The following is a 21,477-nucleotide window of genomic DNA, read 5'->3' on the forward strand; positions in this document are numbered from 1 at the left end:
ATGTTTAGAAGGATATCAGCCAAGCGCATACCGGTGGGACTAGTTTAGTTTGGGATTACGGTCAGCATGGACTGGTTGGGCCGAAGGGTCTGTATGGCTCTGGGAATCAAGTACTCCAGGTGTGGTAACCAAGCTCCTATAAAACTGAAGGAAGTCTCTGCCACTTTTGTACTCAAATCCTCTCCCGATGACATTCTGTTTGTTCTGAAGAAGCATCACACGGGACTCTGCTTCTCTCCCCACAGATGCTGCCAAACTTGCTGAGTTCCCCTGCAACTTCTGTTCAAAGTTTGTTTCAGATCTCCAGCATCCTGCTGTGTGTTGTTCTGCTCCGTTTACCTTCCTCATCACTCGCCGTTTGGCATTGGAAATGCTTTTTATTTTAAAATCCCCTCCAACACTCCCCCCAGCCCCCGACAGTGGCAGTCTTTCACATGCCACTTCTGCTCTGCTACAGCGCCCTGGTTTTATTTCGCAGCAGGCACTGTAATGCGGTCTGCTCCACGCACAGAAGGCAGGAGTTGCTGGAGAAACTCCGCACGGGGCAGAGAGAGAAGAAACGAGCGCAAGGACTCTTCCCCAGGACTGATGCGCTGCTGCCCCTTGCCTTGTGACCTCGAACTTGCAACGGACATGTGCGCTCAGAAATGCCAGAGATCCGAAACACGCAGAGAAGGCAGAATTTGCTGGAGAAACTCAGCAGGTCTGTTGGGATGAACCAGAAACACAAACACTGGAGATCAAAGCGGGTCAGACAGTTTCCATGGAGAGAGAGCAAGCTAACATTTCAAGATAATAAAATGTGAGGCTGGATGAACACAGCAGTCCAAGCAGCATCTCAGGAGCACAAAAGCTGATGTTTCGGACTCTCTGATTAAGGGTCTAGGCCTGAAACGTCAGCTTTTGTGCTCCTGAGATGCTGCTTGGCTGCTGTGTTCATCCAGCCTCACATTTTATTATCTTGGAATTCTCCAGCATCTGCAGTTCCCATTATCTCTGAAGCTAACATTTCAAGTCTGGATGATTCTTCATCACAGTTGATGTGAAGTGTGGGGTGTTGGCATTTATGCTAAAGTTTGGGGGGAGGGGGTGTGGGAGTGGTGGAAGAGTGAAGATTGTTCAGATTAAACAATGGGAATGTGAGAATGGCAGAACAGTGGTGGCCCTAACTGCCTGACCTGAAACAACACACTAGGGTGGAGGGAGGGGAGAGAGGACATTGTGACAGAGAATGGAGCCAAGTGAGGCTAGAAGGGAAGGAATGGGAGTTGGTTTGCAATTTGAATGTGTCGTACTCAGTTTTGAGCCCACGAGGTTGTGAAGTGCCGAGTCCGAAAATGAGATGTTTCCCCAGTCAGTGCCTTGATTCACAGGAGCACTGCAGTGTGCCCAGGACACATTGAGAGCAGGGTGTTGTGCTACACTGACTGGCCACAGGATGCTCAGTGACTGGCTTGCACATGGAACAGAGAGGCGTTTGGTTTCTCTAATGCAGGACAGGCCACACTGAGTGCAGTGATTACAACACACAAGATTGGAGTGGGTACAGGGGAAATGCTGCTTCACACCTGTGCTCCTAAGATGCTGCTTGGCCTGCTGTGTTCATCCAGCTCCACACTTTGTTATCTCACACTTGGAAGGACTATTTAGGTCTGGCAGCACTTTTGGAGAGAGGGAGAGGGAAAGAACAGGGTGAGACTAGGATGAGACTGAGATGCTGCTTGGCCTGCTGTGTTCATCCAGCCTCACATTTTATTATCTTGAGACTAGGAGTTGAGCGACCCTTCTTCAGATCAACTCCTACTAATGCTGCCACAGGATACGTGACCTTGAGAACAGAATAAAATTGCAACACTCCACTGACATACACGTAGATACATAAACAACAAACAAACAATGTGAAAAACACACAAAGACAGCAATTGCTGCAGAAAACTCAGCACGGTTGCATAGAAGGAGAAGTAGATCAAGTTAAAATTTGGAGCCCAGCGTCCCTGACACAGAGGTGACCTGTACACTGTTTGATTGACAGCTCGTCCCGGGGACCTACGCACGCGCAGTAGGGGTTTGAGCGGAGGGCGCAGAGGACGTGCTGACGTCATCACGGCTCGCCGCCGTGGGGGCGGGGTCGCGGCCTGTACCACGTCCGCATGCGATTGGTGAAGGCGGCCGTCCGTCAGGTGGGAGGGCGGGACCGGCGGGGGTCCAATGGGAGCGGGGCGAAGGGGCGGGTCCCAGCGGAGGGTGGAGCGGGCGCGGAGGAGGGAGGGGAACTGCCGCGGTCGCCGGAGGAGAGTAAGATGCGCAGGGTAATTTAGGTGAGTGAGGTGGTACGGAGGGAAGGGGAAGGGGGAAAGAGACGGGAAGAGTTACCCTCAGCCCGGACAGCAGCACTCTCGGGGGGGAGAGGCGGAGGTGGAGCTTATCCGGCTTTGATCCCCCCCCCAACCAATAACAACACCTGGGGGAGGGGAGGAGGAGGGTTGTTGTTACAGGATTTACCCCCTGGAGCGGGGTCAAAGCGAGATCAACCCTCCCCCATCCTCCTCCTCCCCCATCCCCTCACCCCCCCTCCCCTCACCCCCCCACCCCTCACCCCCTCACCCCCCCACCCCCCTCCCCTCACCCCCCCACCCCCTCACCCCCCCCACCCCTCACCCCCCCACCCCCCTCCCTCACCCCCCCACCCCCCAACCCCCACCCCTCACACCCCCCCCTCCCCTCACCCCCCCACCCCCCTCCCCTCACCCCCCCACCCCCATCCCCTCACCCCCCCACCCCCATCCCCTCACCACCCCATTCCCCTCCACCCTCACCCCCATCCCCCTCCACCCTCCACCCCCATCCCCCTCCACCCTCCACCCCCATCCACCTCCACCTCCACCCCCATCCCCCTCCACCCCCATCCCCCTCCACCCCCATCCCTCACCCCCATCCCCTCACCCCCCATCCCTCACCACCACCCCACCCCCCATCCCCCTCACCACCCCCCCCCCCATCCCCTCACCACCCCCATCCCCCTCCACCCCCATCCCCCTCCACCCCCATCCCCCTCCACCCCCATCCCCCTCCACCCCCATCCACCCCCATCCCCGCACCCCCCTTCCCCGCACCCCCCTTCCCCGCACCCCCCTTCCCCGCACCCCCCTTCCCCGCACCCCCCTTCCCCGCACCCCCCTTCCCCCTCCACCCTCACCCCCCATCCCCCACCACCCTGACCCCCCCATCCCCCACCACCCTGACCCCCCCATCCCCCCAACCACCCTGACCCCCCCATCCCCCCACCACCCTGACCCCCCCATCCCCCCACCACCCTGACCCCCCCATCCCCCTCCACCCTGACCCCCCCCATCCCCCCTCCACCCTGACCCCCCCATCCCCCCTCCACCCTGACCCCCCCATCCCCCCTCCAACCCTCACCCCCCTCCACCCTCACCCCCCCTCCACCCTCACCCCCCCATCCCCCCTCACCCCCCATCCCCCCTCCACCCTCACCCCCCCATCCACCCTCACCCCCCCATCCCCCTCCACCCTCACCCCCCATCCCCCCTCCACCTTCCCCCCCCAATCCACCTTCCCCCCCCAATCCACCTTCCCCCCCCCAAGACCACCTTCCCCCCCCCCATCCACCTTCCCCCCCCCAATCCACCTTCCCCCTCCACCCTCACCCCCCCTCCACCCTCACCCCCCCTCCACCCTCACCCCCCCATCCTCCCTCCACCCTCACCCCCCCATCCCCCCTCCACCCTCACCCCCCTCCACCCTCACTACCCACCCCCCTCCACCCTCACCCCCCCTCCACCCTCACCCCCCCTCCACCCTCACCCCCCCTCCACCCTCACCCCCCTCCACCCTCACTACCCACCCCCCTCCACCTCCCCCCCCCCAATCCACCTTCCCCCCCCAATCCACCTTCCCCCCCAATCCACCTTCCCCCCCCCATCCACCTTCCCCCCCCCCAATCCACCTTCCCCCCCCAATCCACCTCCCCCCCCCCAATCCACCTTCCCCCCCCAATCCCCCTCCCTCCCCCCCCCATCCCCCTCCCTCCCCCCCCCCATCCCCCCCTCCCTCCCCCCCCCATCCCCCTCCCTCCCCCCCCCATCCCCCTCCCTCCCCCCCCATCCCCCTCCCTCCCCCCCCCATCCTCCTCCCTCCCCCCCCATCTCCTCTCCCCCCCCATCCTCCTCCCCCCCCCATCCCCATCCCTCTCCCCCCCCATCCCCATCCCCATCCCCCCCCATCCCCATCCCCATCCCCATCCCCCCCATTCCCCATCCCCACCCCCCCCCATCCCCCCCCCATCCCCATCCCCCCCCCATCCCCATCCCCCCCCATCCCCATCCCCCCCCCATCCCCATCCCCATCCCCATCCCCATCCCCCCTCCCCTCCCACTCCCCCTCCACCCCACCCTCCAGGAGAAAAGCCCCAGCTTACAGGTGTATACCCCTCCCTTCCACCCTACAGGGATAGACACCCCCCTACAGGTGTAAACACTCCTCTCCCCTATGGTAGAAAACACCCCCCCCCCCCCACCCGCATAGGTGTATACTCCCCTCCATCCCCACCTACAGGGGTAAGCACCCTCCCCCACTACAGGGGTAAACACTCCTACTCCTACAGGAGCATAATTTCCCCTTCCTCACCCCCCCCCCCCCCCCCCCCGGGTAAACATCCTCCCTACAGGGAAAACATCCTCCCTCTTTCCCCCTGACATGGTGAACTGCCTTCAGGTAGGGGAAAGGGGGAGTTTACCTCTGTCTCCATTCAGGGGTAAACCCCCTCACCCCTCCCCCTACAGGGGTAAACCACCCCACAGTCCCCTCTCCGTAGGTCAACTCCCCACACTTCCAGTGGGAAACTCTCACTTCATTTCCCACACTCCCTCAAGGGGTAATTCCCCATTTCCCCTCCCCCAATAGGGGCAAATCCTCTCCCCTGCTTCCATCCTCCAGAGTGAAACTCCCCCTTCTCCTCTCCCTCTCTTTCCAGTGGTAAAGCCCCTCCTCCCCCCCCCCCCCCCCCCCCCCCCCCCCCCCCCGCGGTAACCTCCAGGGGTAAATTCGCCCTTCCCTTCCCCCTCTGCTCCAGGGGCAAACTTGCCCCGTTCTCATCCTTTCCTCTCCAGGGGCAAAACACCCCCTACCCCGACCATCACCACCTCATCTCAACAAACCCCATGACCAGGGTAAACCTCACAGTATTCAGGGGTAAATGACCTTTCCTTGCCACCCATCCCATAGGGGCAAAATTGTATTCATCCTTCCCACACCTGAGGTAATTTCCCTTACTGCACTACAAGGGGTAAACTGCCCTTCCTCTTCAACCTTGCCCTCACCTTTCTGCATCTCAGGTGACGCCCTCCCACAGAACGTCAAGGGTATCATTCTCCCACATCCCAACTGTCCAGCCCCAATCCGAAAGAAAATCTCTTTGGGTTTCCATATAACATTGGGTACAATACCGGTGGGGGACAGGTCTGTCGCTGTATAACACTGGGGTACAGAACCGGTGGAGGACAGGTCTGTCGCTGTATAACACTGGGGTACGGTACCGGTGGGGACAGGTCTGTCGCTGTATAACCCTGGGGTACAGTACCAGTGGGGACAGGTCTGTCACTGTATAACACTGGGGTACAGTGCCGGTTGGGGACGGGTCTGTCGCTGTATAACACTGGGGTACAGTACCGGTGAGCCGGGTCTAACGCTGCATAACACTGGGGCGCAGCACATCCGGGACGGTGACGATGGGGTACGGTCCTGCTCAATGCTCTCTTCTCTTGCTGCTCCAGATAAGCTGCGAACCTGATTAACCCAGCGATCAACGCTCCGTCCTCCGCCTGCGAACTTCCCATCCTGCCCATCCTCTTGGCTTCCTTGGGGCAATTCCCAGAAGAAGGAGCTTTCAAGTCTCCCCGCTGCAGGGGTTCGTCCTCAGGGTAAGTGAGAACGCGGGTGAACGTGTCCCCTCTCCATCAGCCCGGCTCTGTGATTCCCGTGGGATTGCGGGGGACTGTGTAATGTACTTACCTGCCAGCTTTCCACCTCTGAATCTCGCGGTGGCAGATCTGGTGAAGTGGCACACCAGCAGTGCCTTCCCACTTTGTCCCCAAAAGTCTAGCTTCCAGCCTATCTCCGCGTTGCACTCCCCTCCCCCGGGGATTTTCCGATGGAGGTACAAAGATCGGGACTGTCTCCGTGCACAGTTGACACTTGAGGCTCCTGTCGGCAGAGCCTTTTTCCGACAGTCACACGGGCAAAACCGAAGAACTGAGTGGAAGCGGCTGGGAGTAATTCCCAAGTCAGGCAGCCTGTTTGGAGATTCACAAAGATGTTTGCAATCGCTGTCCCTGTCCCTGGGGGTGTTTGTCGGAGACAGTGTAGAGGGAGCTTCACTCTGTATTTCACCCCCCTGTCCCTGGGTGATGTTGGGGGACAGTGTAGAGGAGCTTCACTCTGTATCTAACCCTCTGACCCTGGGAGTGTTTGATGGGGGAGGGACAGTGTAGAGGAGTCTTTGCTCTGTATCTAACCTACTGTCCCTGGGAGTGTGAGATGTGGGGGACCATGTAGAGGGAGCTTTCCTCTGTATCTAACCCTCTGTCCCTTTCCTGGGGCTTTTGATGGGGGGGACAGTGTAGAGGGAGCTTACTCAGTATCCAACCCCGTTTTGTACCTGTCCCTGGGAGTGTTTGATGGTGGGGAGAGTGACAGTGTAGAGAAGCTTTACTCTGTGTCTAACCCACCTGTCCTGGGAGTGTTTGATGTGGGGGAGCATTGTAGAGGAGCTTTACTCTGTATCCAACCCCGTTTTGTACCTGTCCCGGGAGTGTTTGATGGCATGGGCGGGGGGCGCACAGTGTAGAGGGAGCTTTACTCTCATATTTGAGAGAGATGCTGCCTGTCAGTTTTAAAGAGTAGAGGGAGCTGTTCTGACAGCGCCTTGAAGTGATGGGGGGTGGGGGTGTGGGGGGCGCGTGGGGAGGGGAGGGGGAGCAGTGGGAGGGTGAGGAGGAGGGCACTCAAGCGAGATCTCTCCCTTTACTGTTTATCTTCGATTTGAAACGAGGCTGGACTGTGGGGGTTGCGTGGAAGCGGCTGCATTTTGCTTGGCGCCTGGTGCATCCTGGGGGCATGCCCTGAAGAGGAGGAGGAGGAAAGGTGCGGCAGCACTGGAGGTCTCGAGCGGTTGTGGGGACCTCGCCCCGGGGGTTGGCACGTGGTCAGGGCTCCTGGTCTAAGCTCCTGCCTTTCTCCTTCCCTCCAGGAAGACTCCCTCTTCCCCTTCCGACCCGTGCTGGGGCGCGTGGCCCTTCCTGGTGAAACCGGTGCCGGTTCCTTCCACCCGGTAAGTTGCGAGCCGCTGGGGTGTTACAGTTCGCCTGGTGTCCCACACCTTCCACTGCCAGGGGACCTTTGTATCATCCCATCTCTGCACGTGGAAGCAGGCCTTTCGGCCCGTCAAAGCCACGCCGATCCTAACACCACCTTCTCTGTATTCCTGTATTTTCTATGACTCACCTACCCTAACCCCCACATCCCTGGGCACTATGGGACAATTTAGCACGGCCAATCCCACCCTAACCCCCACATCCCTGGGCACTACCGGACAATTTAGCACCGCCAATCCTACCTTAACCCACACATCCCTGGGCACTACAGGACAATTTAGCACGGCCAATCCCACCCTAACCCGCACATCCCTGGACACTACGGGACAATTTAGCACGGCCAATCCCACCCTAACCCGCACATCCCTGGGTACTACGGGACAATTTAGCACGGCCAATCCCACCCTAACCCACACATCCCTGGACACTACGGGACAATTTAGCACGGCCAATCCCACCCTAACCCGCACATCCCTGGACACTACGGGACAATTTAGCACGGCCAATCCCACCCTAACCCGCACATCCCTGGGCACTACGGGACAATTTAGCACAGCCAATCCCACTCTAACCCGCACATCCCTGGGCACTACGGACAATTTAGCACAGCCAATCCCACCCTAACCCGCACATCCCTGGACACTACGGGACAATTTAGCACGGCCAATCCCACTCTAACCTGCACATCCCTGGGCACTACGGGACACTTTAGCACGGCCAATCCCACCCTAACCCGCACATCCCTGGGCACTACGGGGACAATTTAGAACAGCCAATCCCACCCTAACCCGCACATCCCTGGGCACTACGGGACAATTTAACACGGCCAATCCCACCCTAACCTGCACATCCCTGGGCACTACGGGACAATTTAGCACGGCCAATCCCACCATAACCTGCACATCCCTGGGCACTAGGGGTAGCGCAGAGTGGATACTGTTTAACACATGCTGTTGCTGTCCTGTATACTTGAAGCGGCTGATTGTACTGCGTTCAGGGTCCCTGTACAGTCATGCCATTGAAGGCTAGATTTTGTGCATGCAAGTAACGATTCTCAGACTTATTTCCCTGCAGCATATGCTTCTGAGAGGGTGACTTTGTAAAATCATGAGAGGTGTGGATCAGCTGAACAGCCCAAGGGCCTTTTTCCCCCCACAGGGTAGGGGCTTCCAAAACTCTGGAGGCCTTAGGATTAAGATGAGAGGGGAAGGATTTAAAAGGGGTGACGATTTCGCGCACACAGTGGGTGGTGCGTGTGTGGAACGAGCTGCCTGACCCAGCCACTGGGGGCTGGTACAGTTAGAACATTTAAAAGGCATTTGGACAGTCCCCGTGGATGAAGGGACAGGGGCCAGGCGCAGGCGAATGGGACTAGCTCGGTTTAGGATGTGAGCCCAAAGCTGTTTCCAAATGTAGGCCTGTGTGGCTGTACTCGTCGCTGGGTGCCATACATGTAAGGGGCTATTGCATTGCATCATGCACAGGGACTAACGTTAACGCGTCCAGAGTGCAGATGAAGCAAAGGGGTGTTCTATACATTTTGAGGGATTCATTCCCTTGTGCTCTGGCTGTTGTGGAGCATATCGCCCTTCAGCAGCGGGCTTGACTCCTTTTAGTTTTGCTGCGGTGGCTCTTTTGTTTTGACACAACTTGCAGAACCGGTATCTGTGCTATTTTCAGAATCGCTGAGTGCTTCCTGCGTTGCGCAAGGTCAGAAACAGGCGCTGCGTCTGTGAGAGAGAGGCTGTGGGAAGCGAGCAGTGGAGGTGACAGATGAGACACGCTCGAGATCTGTGGCCGTGACCGGAGCTGGCTGGGTTTGAAACCCGTTGACCTGAGCCCGGTCAGATTCCCGGTCGAAGGTCTTTCACTCTCGAGAGGGGAGAAAGAGCAGGAGGAAATGGGATCTGCTGTCTCCTTGCCTGACAGCGACATGTAGTCAGTTATCCAGCTCAGTGACCTCTCGGGTTTAGGTCTGCGTTTATCTCTCTCATCTGTGATGAAGAGGTTGGCTGCCAGATGACCTCAAAACACAGCCCACGCGCCCACAGTTCCCAGACAGTTTAAATAATCAGACTTTGTCGGGGGGGGGGGATGGGGGGAGGCAGGAGTGGAGTGGTCAGCGCCGAGGGAGTGCGCGCTGTCGGAGGTTCAGCGCCGAGGGAGTGCGCGCTGTCGGAGGGTCAGTGCCGAGGGAGCGGGCGCTGTCGGAGGGTCAGCGCTGAGGGAGTGGGCGCTGTCGGAGGGTCAGCGCTGAGGGAGCGGGCTCTGTCGGAGGGTCAGCGCTGAGGGAGCGGGCTCTGTCGGAGGGTCAGTGCTGAGGGAGCGGGCTCTGTCGGAGGGTCAGCGCTGAGGGAGCGGGCTCTGTCGGAGGGTCAGTGCTGAGGGAGCGGGCTCTGTCGGAGGGTCAGTGCTGAGGGAGCGGGTGCTGTCGGAGGGTCAGTGCTGAGGGAGCGGGCGCTGTCGGAGGGTCAGTGCTGAGGGAGCGGGTGCTGTCGGAGGGTCAGTGCTGAGGGAGCGGGCGCTGTCGGAGGGTCAGTGCTGAGGGAGCGGGCGCTGTCGGAGGGTCAGTGCTGAGGGAGCGGGGGCTGTCGGAGGGTCAGTGCTGAGGGAGCGGGCGCTGTCGGAGGGTCAGTGCTGAGGGAGTGTGGCGCTGCTGCAGGAGCTAACTCTTAGGAGGAGATTTGAAACCTAAATCTACACCTCCACACCGCCCCCCCACCCGAGCCAACGTTCTGAGATCACTCGAGTCTCTTGAGACAGGGTGACACCAAAATGTTCTTTCACCTGATGTTCAGAGGAGGAGCTTATCTCACTGATATATCTCCATGCTCTGCGTGTGGGATGTTGCTGTGTATGAACTGTGCGCTCTGGCATGCTGAGCTAGTCAAAGGTACAGCTGAAAGTTTAGCATTTCTCCCCTGCTCCAATCACCTTGAACCACTGCACGCCCCCCACAACCCCCCCCCACCACTCCCCGTATGGTCTAGGGCCATTGCATCCCCCCCGCCCAATCGGGAAGGGAGTTCCAGGATTCTGGGCTGAGGGAGCGGGCGCCCTGGCAACACAGAAGGAACAGCCAATAGCATCCCAACTCGAGATGGTGTGCGGGGTGTCTCAGAGGGGAACTAGCAGGAGCTGGGGTTTTTTTTGCCCCCCCCCCCCCCCCTCGCCTTTCTGTGGGTGCGGGGGTGGGGAGCGGGGTCGAAAAGTGCTGTCGGAGGAGAAGCCTCAGCCTGTCACTGCGGTGCATCCTGTAGACGGTACACACTGCTGCTGCTGAGCATCAGCAGTGGGAGGAAGGGAGCGTTGGAGCTCAGCCGAGCATTCCTAATGAGCCCAGTTACGTCGGTGGTGGAGGGAGGGAGCGTTGGAGCTCAGCCGAGCATTCCTAATGAGCCCAGTTATGTCAGAGGGAGGGGAGTGTTGAAGGTGGGGTTTAGCATGTCGATCGAGTGGGTTGTTTTGGGTTGGGGGGGGCGCTGCTTTGCCTTAGATGATGTTGAGTTTCTCGAGTGTTGTCTGAGCTGCCCCCTTCCAGGGCAGTGGGGAGTGTTCCCTCCCCCTCCTACCTTCTGCCTTGTTGATGGTGGGACAGGCATCGGTGGGGTGGGAACGGTCAGTCAGGAGGGGAGTTACTTGCTGCAGGATTCCCAGCTTCTGACCTGCTCTTGTAGCCACGGCACAGAGATGGCTGGGAGACCTGCCTGGTCGTTGGGGGTGGGAGGTGTTCGGGGATGCTCCTCCCCCAGTGAGCTCTCTAATCGCCTACCGCCGTTCATGACTGGATGTGGCAGGACCGCGGAGCTCAGCTCGCAACCACCGTGATGGCCTGCTCCTGTGTTTTCTGTTGGTGGCCTCACCAGGATGACCCCGCATGCCCTCTCCCCCTGAGCCAGCGTTAACCCTTGGGTCGGGTCTCTGCCAGGCAATGAAGCTGCAGACTGGACTCGGTCTTCACGGCCCACAAAGTGATCATTTGGCATCAATGCTGTTATGGACAGACGCATCTGCAGCTGGCAAATTGGTCAGGATGAGGCCGGGCATGGTGTCCGCTCCAGTTGGCTCCCTCACCACCTCGTGCAGACCCAGCCGTGTGGCTACATCCTTGACGGCCCGAGCAGCTCGCTCGCCGCCAAGCCACTCTTGGTGATGGGCGTGGAAATCCCCCCACCCAGAGCACACCCCTTGCCATCCTGGTGCCCCTGGAGTAGCTCCCCCCGGATGGTGCCCGCTCCCCCCCCCCCCCCCCCGCCCCGTCCTTCCGCTGGGCCTGCCCAAGGATGGTGATGGTTGTGTTGAGTGCCAGGTATGACTCTTTGAGCCAGACTCTGTCGGTGATCTGCCCCTGGGTGAAATTGCTCACTGAGTGTCTGCACCCTACCCCACTCCTCCTCCTCCTCCACCCCCCCCCCCCCCCCCCAAAAGATGTTGGTCAGGGTCAGGGGCGTGCAGGCGAAACTCTGCCGCGTCCTTGGCTGAATTTCCAGAGCCCGGTTGGGTGGTCATTCGGGTAAAGTGGGATAGTCTAAAGCACGTGGATCGAGGCTCTGATACGGGTTTGTCTCAGTGAGGCAGCTCGGCTCACCAGTCTAACCGCCGCCACACCCCACCCCAAAGCCCCTCAAACCCGCTCTATCTGCTCTCCTGTCAGCCGCAGTCTCTCCAGCGAGAATGATCCCAAGTCTGTCTTTTAACCTTCCGTCGTAGCCAGTGCCTTGGAGACCAGGTAACGTCCTTCTCTGTGCTCTCTCTGAAGCTTCAGGTGACCAAAACCGCGCATGGTATTCCCAGTGCGGCCTAACAAGGGCATTATGTAGCTGCGACGTAGTTTGCCAACTCCATGCCCTGGGTGATGGAGGTGGGCATGCCATGTGGTTTCTTAATCACTTCAGCCACCTGTGTTGCTACTTTCAGATGGACCTGGGCACGCAGGTCCGCAGCTCCCCGAATGTTTGTGTTCCTTGGGGCCCTGCCATTTACAATGTCATTCGCACCTAAATTTGATTCTGCAAAATGCAATGGCCCCACGTGTGTTGCGGATTAAAGTGTGTCTGCCTCTTCTGTGCCCAGGTAGCCAAAAATATTGGTATCCTTGCATAGTCGTCGGTGTTATCAGGAGCTCTACCAGACTTCGCGTCATCTGTAAATTTGCCGACCAGGCCACCCGCACTTCTCTCCCGATCGTCGATACGTGCTACAGACAGCCAGGGGCCTCAGACTGACCCCCTAGAACACCACGCGTTAGTGGTTCTCATTCTGAAAAACATCCTGCCACCTCTACCCTCTGTCTTCGATGACTAAAGCTAGTTTTCTCGGCCACTGCGAGTCCCTTGTGAGATCAACCAGTGGGACTTCATCAAATGCCTTCCTAAAGTCCACATAAACTACATCCGTAGCTCTTGCCTCATCGATTATCCTCATTACCTCTTCAAAAATAATTTCAGTCAGGTTCGTGAGACATAACCCTCCACAAAACCATGCTGCCTGTCACGAACTCACCCGTTTTCCTCCAAATGCACACATATATTTTCCCTCAGTACCTTCTCCAAGAGTTTGCGACGTCAAACTCACCGCCCGTAGTTTCCCCAGATTATCCCTGCATCCTTTTCTAAGCAAGGGAGCAACATTTGCTCATCTATAGTCCCCTGGAACTTCACCTGTGGTCAACGAGGATGTGAAGATATCTGTCGATGCCCAGTTATTTCCTCTCCTGCCTCTCTGAGCAGCCTGGGGTGGATCCCATGTGCAGGTTAGGATGGGATTGGCCGTGCTCAATAGTCCCGTAGTGCCCAGGGATGTGCGGGTTAGGGTGGGATTGGCCGTGCTAAATTGTCCCGTAGTGCCCAGGGATGTGCGGGTTAGGGTGGGATTGGCAGTGCTAAATTGCCCTGTAGTGCCCAGGGATGTGCGGGTTAGGGTGGGATTGGCCGTGCTAAATTGTCCCGTAGTGCCCAGGGATGTGTGGGTTAGAACATAGAACATTACAGCACAGTACAGGCCCTTCGGCCCTGAATGTTGTGCCGACCTGTCATACCGATCTCAAGCCCATCTAACCTACACTATTCCATGTACGTCCATATGCTTGTCCAATGATGACTTAAATGTACCTAAAGTTGGCGAATCTACTACCGTTGCAGGCAAAGCGTTCCATTCCCTTACTACTCTCTGAGTAAAGAAACTACCTCTGACATCTGACCTATATCTTTCACCCTTCAATTTAAAGCTATGCCCCCTCGTGCTCGCTGTCACCATCCTAGGAAAAAGGCTCTCCCTATCCACCCTGTCTAATCCTCTGATTATTTTATAATGTCTCAATTAAGTCACCTCTCAACCTTCTTCTCTCTAATGAAAACAGCCTCAAGTCCCTCAGCCTTTTCTCGTAAGACCTTCCCTCCATACCGGGCGACATCCTAGTAAAATCTCCTCTGCACCCTTTCCAAAGCTTCCACATCCTTATAATGCGGTGACCAGAACTGTACGCAATACTCCAAGTGCGGCCGCACCAGAGTTTTGTACAGCTTCACCATAACCTCTTGGTTCCGGAACTCGATCCTCTGTTAATAAAAGCTAAAACACTGTATGCCTTCTTAACAGCCCTGTCAACCTGGGTGGCAACATTCAAGGATCTGTGTACATGGACACCGAGATCTCTCTGCTCATCTACACTACTAAGAATCTTACCATTAGCCCAGTACTTTGCCTTCTGGTTACTCCTACCAAAGTGCATCACCTCACACTTGTCCGCATTAAACTCCATTTGCCACCTCTCAGCCCAGCTCTGCAGCTTATCTATGTCTCTCTGCAACCTACAGCATCCTTCGTGTTGTCTGCAAATTTACTAACTCATCCTTCTACGCCCTCATCCAGGTCATTTACAAAAATCACAAACAGCAGTGGACCCAACACCGACCCTTGCGGTACACCACTAGTAACTGGTCTCCAGGATGAACATTTCCCATCAACTACCACCCTCTGTCTTCTTTCAGCAAGCCAATTTCTGATCCAAACTGCTATATCTCCCACAGTTCCATTCCTCTGCATTTTGTACAATAGCCTACTGTGGGGTACCTTATCGAACGTCTTGCTGAAATCCATATACTCCACATCAACCGGTTTACTCTCATCTACCTGTTTGGTCTCCTTCTCAAAGAACTCAATAAGGTTTGTGAAGCAACGACCTTCCCTTCACAAAACTGTGCTGACTGTCTCTATGGGGTTGTCTCTACTCCCCTTCTTGAACAGGGGAACCACATTTGCCATCCTCCAGTCATCTGGCACTATTACTGTAGACAATGACAAGTTAAAGATCAATGCCAAAGGCTCGGCAATCTCCTCCCTGGCTTCCCAGAGAATCCTAGGATAAATTCCATCCAGCCCAGGGGACTTATCTATCTTCACACTCTGTAGGATTTCTTATACATCTTCCTTGTGAACCTCAATCCCACCTAGTCTAGTAGCCTGTATCTTTGTATTCTCCTCGATAACATTGGTGGATTGGCCGTGGGAAATTGTCCCGTAGTGGCCAGGGATGTGCAAGTTAGGGTGGGATTGGCCATGCTAAATTGTCCGGTAGTGCCCAGGGATGTGCGGGTTAGGGTGGGATTGGCGTGCTAAATTGTCCCGTAGTGCCCAGGGATGTGCGGGTTAGGGTGGGATTGGCCGTGCTAAATTGTCCCATAGTGCCCAGGGATGTGCGGGTTAGGGTGGGATTGGCCGTGCTAAATTGTCCTGTAGTGCCCAGGGATGTGTGGGTTAGGGTGGGATTGGCCGTGCTAAATTGTCCCGTCGTGCCCAGGGATGTGCGGGTTAGTGTGGGATTGGCCGTGCTAAATTGTCCCATAGTGCCCAGGATGTGCGGGTTAGGGTGGGATTGGCCGTGCTAAATTGTCCCGTAGTGCCCAGGGATGTGTGGGTTAGGGTGGGATTGGCCGTGCTAAATTGTCCCGTAGTGCCCAGGGATGTGTGGGTTAGGGTGGGATTGGCCGTGCTAAATTGTCCCGTAGTGCCCAGGGATGTGCGGGTTAGGGTGGGATTGGCCGTGCTAAATTGTCCCATAGTGCCCAGGGATGTGCGGGTTAGGGGTGGGATTGGCCGTGCTAAATTGTCCCGTAGTGCCCAGGGATGTGTGGGTTTAGGGTGGGATTGGCCGTGCTAAATTGTCCCGTAGTGCCCAGGGATGTGCGGGTTAGGGTGGGATTGGCCGTGTTAAATTGTCCCGTAGTGCCCAGGGATGTGCGGGTTAGGGTGGGATTGGCCGTGTTAAATTGTCCCGTAGTGCCCAGGGATGTGCGGGTTAGGGTGGGATTGGCCGTGCTAAATTGTCCGTAGTGCCCCAGGGATGTGCGGGTTAGGGTGGGATTTGCCGTGGGAAAGGTTGGGGGTTTGGGGAGTAGGTTGGTGCAGGATGGTATTCGGAAGTTGGATGTGGACTCGATGGGCAGAAAAGGTCTTGTTCCACAATGTAGGATTTTTGTGATTTTAAAGACTCATTTGGTGAAGTTTTTCCTCATATCGCCCCTCGCTTTGTGTGCACCGCACTTTAGAATCTATGGGCCCCCATCTCCATCTCATTCCTTTCACCGGAGTGGGAGGGGGAATGACAGCCAACAGAGATAGGGTGGGGGTGCAGGGGGGAGGGAGGGGTGATGGAGATAGGCAGGGGGCTGGAGGGGGTGACAGAGATTGGGAGGGTTGGAGGAGGTGACTGGAGGAGGGAGCGGGTGTAGGGGACAGGAGGGGCTATAGGGGGGGGGAGGGAGCAGGTGTAGGGGACAGGAGGGGCTGTAGGGGGGGGGGGAGGGAGCAGGTGTAGGGGACAGGAGGGGCTATAGGGGGGGGGGAGGGAGCGGGTGTAGGGGACAGGAGGGGCTGTAGGGGGAGGGAGGGGGTGACATGGGGGAGGGAGGTTGTGTAGGGGGCTGGAGTGGGTGACCCGGAGTGAGCAGGTTGGGTTGTTTCGGGGAGGGTTTTGAGCAGGACTGTGTCCTTCAGGAGGTGAGCGCCGAGTCAGCGAGCGGACTCCCGTTCCGGAATGCGAGTGGATTTCTCTCCGAAGGGGAGGTGCAGTCGGGCAATGGTCGTTGCAGCGGATTCGCTAATCACTTGTTGTCGGTTCTCAGGCACCGCCCCCACCCAAATCCCTGGGCAATCGCGAGCCGAGCCAGCCCGGATGAAGAGGGGCTCAACGTCCTCACCGTCTCTGAGCAATGGCTTCGGCCTACCCAGCTTGACCATCAGCGGCGCTCCGTCGTCCCCACCTGGTAGCTTGGAGCCGACATCCCGTCGCAGCCCGCACCAGCCTGGGCTGGTGCACAGTCCCAGAGAGATGCCACGCGCCACAGGAACGGTCCGTGTCTACCTCCCCAACAAGCAACGCACCGTGGTGAGTCTCTGTCTGTGTGTGGCTCGGTCACTGTGAATCTCAACTTGCTGCTCTTCGGATAACGTGCCCCTGACTGTGCCCCCGCTCCCTGCCTGTGCCCCCGCTCCCCGCCTGTGCCCGCCATCCTCAGTGATCCTCTGCTCCTGCCCTGTACGCACCATTGACCCATCAGAGCCCACAGGACAACACCTTGGCCACATGAAGCTCTCAGGGTGTGCAGTTCTGCTCGATGTAGATGCTGCACTTGTCACGTTCCCCAATGAAATGTCCAACCACCCCCCCGAACCGTGTGCTGTTATATTTGACAGGTCAATGTTCGGGAAGGAATGACGGTCAACGACAGCTTAGACAAGGCACTGAAAGTCCGAGGGTTATCCCAGAAATGCTGCGCTGTGTACAGATTTTATTGATGGGTGAGTTCATTCAGCGCACTGGGTCCATTTGCGGGTGCTGTGATGTCGCTGATGTTTCAGCTGTGCACAGGGAAGGCAGGATGTTCACAGCGTGTGAGAGAGAGAGAGAGAGACGTAGGGAACTGTGCGTGTGAGAGAGACACGGAGACAGGGCGGGGGTGTGTGTGCGTGCGAGAGAGACACGGGGACAGGGCGGGGGGGGTGTGCGTGCAAGAGAGACACGGGGACAGGGCGGGGGGGGTGTGCGTGCAAGAGAGACACGGGGACAGGGCGGGGGGGGTGTGCGTGCAAGAGAGACACGGGGACAGGGCGGGGGGGGGGTGTGCGTGCGAGAGAGACACGGGGACAGGGCGGCGGGGGTGTGCGTGCGAGAGAGACACGGGGACAGGGCGGGGGGGGTGTGCGTGCAAGAGAGACGTGCGTGCGAGAGAGACACGGGGACAGGGCGGGGGGGGGTGTGCGTGCGAGAGAGACACGGGGAGAGGGCGGGGGGGGGGGTGTGCGTGCGAGAGAGACACGGGGACAGGGTGGGGGGGGGTGTGCGTGCGAGAGAGACACGGGGACAGGGCGGGGGGGGTGTGCATGCGAGAGAGACACGGGGACAGGGCGGGGGTTGTGTGCGCGCGCGATGCACGGGGGACAGGGCGGGGGTTGTGTGCGCGAGCGAGCGAGGCACAGGGACAGGGGCGGGGGGGGTGGTGCGCGAGCGTGAGAGGCACGGGGACAGGGCTGGGCTTTGGGTGTGGGTGCGGGGTCTTGTGTGAGGGAATGGTTCTCCATTACCCTGACGTCTCTGATAAGTGTCTCTCTCTGTCTCTGTCTGTCTCTGTCTGTCTCTCTCTGTCTCTGTCTCTGTCTGTCTCTCTCTGTCTGTCTCTCTCTGCCTGTCTCTCTCTGCCTGTCTCTCTCTGCCTGTCTCTCTCTGCCTGTCTCTCTCTGCCTGTCTCTCTCTGCCTGTCTCTCTCTGTCTCTGTCTCTGTCTCTCACTCACTCGCTCACCACCCTGCTGTCCCCGCAGCCACAAGAAGTTGACCTGACTGGTCGACGGACATCACCCCCCTGGTGGGTGAGGAGCTGATGGTGGAGGTCCTGGACGAGGTGCCCCTCTCCATGCACAACTTTGTAAGTGCCATGCCTCCCATTCTATCCCCACGGCTTGCTGTGTGATGGTGGATCGCTGCTTGGATTCTGGCCCCACCCCCTTGTAAACCGTGTCATGCTTTGAGCTGCTCCCCAGTGGCAAGTGGTGCCGGTGGGTACAGGGGGTAGGTGAGAGGAGGTGCCGACCTCTCTACCCCAGTGCCTTTCTCACAGTCGAGCTCTCCCTGAGCACTTTGCAACCAACTCAGAGCTGCAGTATCGAAACATACCCAGCGACTTGATTTCTACTGAGCGCCACAGATAGCCTCATGGCAATGATCTCTACTTATTCAGCACTGACCCTCCGACAGCGCCTGCTCTGCCTGCACTGACCCTCCGACGGCGCCCCCGCTCCCCCTCGGCGCGGCCCCTCCGACAGCGCCCCGCTCCCCCTCGGCGCGGCCCCTCCGACAGCGCCCCGCTCCTCCTCGGCGCGGCCCCTCCGACAGCGCCCCGCTCCCCCTCGGCGCGGCCCCTCCGACAGCGCCCCGCTCCCCCTCGGCGCGGCCCCTCCGACAGCGCCCCGCTCCCCCTCGGCGCGGCCCCTCCGACAGCGCCCCGCTCCCCCTCGGCGCGGCCCCTCCGACAGCGCCCCCGCTCTCCCCTCGGCGCGGCCCCTCCGACAGCGCCCCGCTCCCCCTCGGCGCGGCCCTCCGACAGCGCCCCGCTCCCCCTCGGCGCCGACCCTCCGACAGCGCCCCCGCTCCCCCTCGGCGCCGACCCTCCGACAGCGCCCCGCTCCCCCTCGGCGCCGACCCTCCGACAGCGCCCCGCTCCCCCTCGGCGCCGACCCTCCGACAGCGCCCCGCTCCCCGCTCGGCGCCGACCCTCCGACAGCGCCCCCGCTCCCCGCTCGGCGCGGCCCCTCCGACAGCGCCCCGCTCGCCCTCGGCCCTGGCCCTCCGGCGCCGACAACACTCCAGAAGCTCGACTGTGCCCAGGACAAGGCAGCCCCTGCTTGATTGGAACCACATCCACAAATAATCCCCCCCCCCACCGCCACCCACCAACGCTCAGTAGCAGTGACATGTGCTGTCTACCAGGCTCTCCTCAGAAATTCACCCAGGTGGCACCTTCCAAAACCACGCCACTTCCGTCTGGAAGGGCATGCGGCAGCACATACCTGGGAGCACCACCCCCCTCTGGAAAGGGAGGTCCTGGACTGTGGATGGCTTCAGAATCCTGGAATTCCCTCCCTTGTGTATTTCAATTCATTGGGACAGTGTAGGCGTCTCTAGCTTTTGCCAGGATCTGATGCCCATCTCTAACTGCTGATGCCAGTCTCCCCACCACCACCACCCCCCCCCCACCCCCATGGTGTGCGGCAGAGAGATCCAGCCATGACACCTGCTGACCCTTCCCCGTTCCGCAGGTCCGCAAGACTTTTTTAAACCTGGCCTTCTGTGACTTCTCTGCCTTAAGTTCCTCTTCCACGGCTTCCGCTGCCAGACCTGCGGGCACAAATTCCACGAGCACTGTAGCAGCAAGGTGCCAACCGTCTGCCTGGATCTAGGCAAATAGTGAGTACGGGTGGGGTGGGCTGGGGACTGTCGGGGAGGGGGTGGGATGGGCTGGGACTGTCGGGGAGCGGGGGGCTGTCGGGGAGGGGGTGGGATGGGCTGGGGACTGTCGGGGAGGGGGTGGAGGGAGAGGGGGTGCTGTCGGGGGAGGGGGGGTGGAGGGAGAGGGGGTGCTGTCGGGGGAGGGGGTGGAGGGGAGCGGGGGGCTGTCGGGGAGGGGGTGGAGGGAGAGGGGGTGCTGTCGGGGAGGGGGTGGAGGGAGCGGGGGGCTGTCGGGGAGGGGGGTGGAGGAGAGGGGGTGCTGTCGGGGAGGGGGTGGAGGGAGAGGGGGTGCTGTCGGGGAGGGGGAGGAGGGGGAGGGGGTGCTGTCGGGGAGGGGGTGATGGGGGGAGGGGGTGCTGTCGGGGAGGGGGTGGGTGGAGGAGAGCGGGGGCTGTCGGGGAGGGGGTGGAGGGAGAGGGGGTGCTGTCGGGGAGGGGGGTGGAGGGAGAGGGGGTGCTGTCGGGGCGGGGGTGGAGGAGAGGGGGTGCTGTCGGGGCGGGGGTTGGAGGGAGCGGGGGGCTGTCGGGGAGGGGGGTGGAGGGAGAGGGGGTGCTGTCGGGGAGGGGGTGGAGGGAGAGGGTTGGAGCTGTCGGGGAGGGGGTGGAGGGAGAGGGGGTGCTGTCGGGAGGGGGTGGAGGGAGAGGGGGTGCTGTCGGGGAGGGGGTGGAGGGAGAGGGGATGCTGTCGGGGGATGGGGGTGGAGGGAGAGGGGGTGCTGTCGGGGAGGGGGTGAGGAACGGAAGGGGGGATGTCCTGTGCCGCCCCACCCACCCCCCCCACCCCTGTCGAGCCTAAACTGAGTTCCTCCGTCTGGCTTCACAGTGGAGCCTACCCTGAGCTCGACGATGGACCCTCGCTGTCGCCCAAGCCCTCAGCCCCCAATGGACCAACTGTTGACCCCTCAGTCACCTGCAAGGTAGGAATGTGTTCCTCACTTCAAGAAGTTGTGTGTGCCGCTCCCCCTCGGCGCCGAACCTCCGACAGCGCCCTGCTCCCCTCGGCGCCGAACCTCCGACGGCGCCGACCCTCCGACAGCGCCCGCTCCCCTCGGCGCCGACCCTCCGACAGCGCCCCCGCTCCCCCACGGCGCCGACCCTCCGACGGCGCCCGCTCCCCTCGGCGCCGAACCTCCGTCGGCGCCCCGCCTCCCCTCGGCGCCGACCCTTCCCGACGGCGCCCGCTCCCCTCGGCGCCGACCCCTCCGACAGCGCCCCCCCGCTCCCCCCTCGGCGCCGACCCTCCGACGGCGCCCCGCACCCCCCTCGGCGCCAGCCCCTCCGACAGGCGCCGACCCTCCGACGGCGCCCCGCACCCCCTCCGGCGCGCCGACCCTCCGACGGCGCCCTGCTCCCCCTCGGCGCCGACCTCCGACGGTGCCCGCTCCCCCTCGGCGCTGACCCTCCAACGGTGCCCCGCTCCCCTCGGCGCCGACCCTCCGGCAGCGCCCGCATCCCCTCGGCGCCGACCCTCCGGCAGCGCCCGCTCCCCTCGGCGCCGACCCCTCCGGCAGCGCCCCGCTCCCCCTCGGCGCCGACCCTCCGGCAGCGCCCGCTCCCCCTCGGCGCCGACCCTCACGGCAGCGCCCG

At 60.1% G+C, this 21,477-nt stretch overlaps 1 protein-coding gene and 1 long non-coding RNA gene across 2 annotated transcripts in view; both read left to right on the forward strand.

The window, feature by feature from the left end:
• The first annotated feature begins 5,796 nt into the window (after positions 1-5,796).
• On the forward strand, positions 5,797-14,550 carry LOC132207489 (uncharacterized). Its single transcript, XR_009443497.1, has 3 exons — positions 5,797-5,939; positions 7,268-7,348; positions 14,262-14,550. It is a non-coding gene; the product is annotated as an uncharacterized LOC132207489 (long non-coding RNA).
• A 1,967-nt stretch (positions 14,551-16,517) lies between these two features.
• The window catches only part of araf (A-Raf proto-oncogene, serine/threonine kinase), a 27,729-nt gene continuing 22,769 nt past the window's right edge, over positions 16,518-21,477 (forward strand). The window contains 5 exon segments of the mRNA XM_059643184.1: positions 16,518-16,776; positions 17,085-17,177; positions 17,179-17,189; positions 18,208-18,223; positions 18,225-18,311. Of these exon segments, the coding sequence (XP_059499167.1) occupies positions 16,564-16,776; positions 17,085-17,177; positions 17,179-17,189; positions 18,208-18,223; positions 18,225-18,311 (420 nt within the window). The 5' untranslated portion in view covers positions 16,518-16,563.

Source organism: Stegostoma tigrinum, chromosome 49, assembly GCF_030684315.1.
Source record: "Stegostoma tigrinum isolate sSteTig4 chromosome 49, sSteTig4.hap1, whole genome shotgun sequence".
Lineage (NCBI taxonomy): Eukaryota > Metazoa > Chordata > Chondrichthyes > Orectolobiformes > Stegostomatidae > Stegostoma > Stegostoma tigrinum.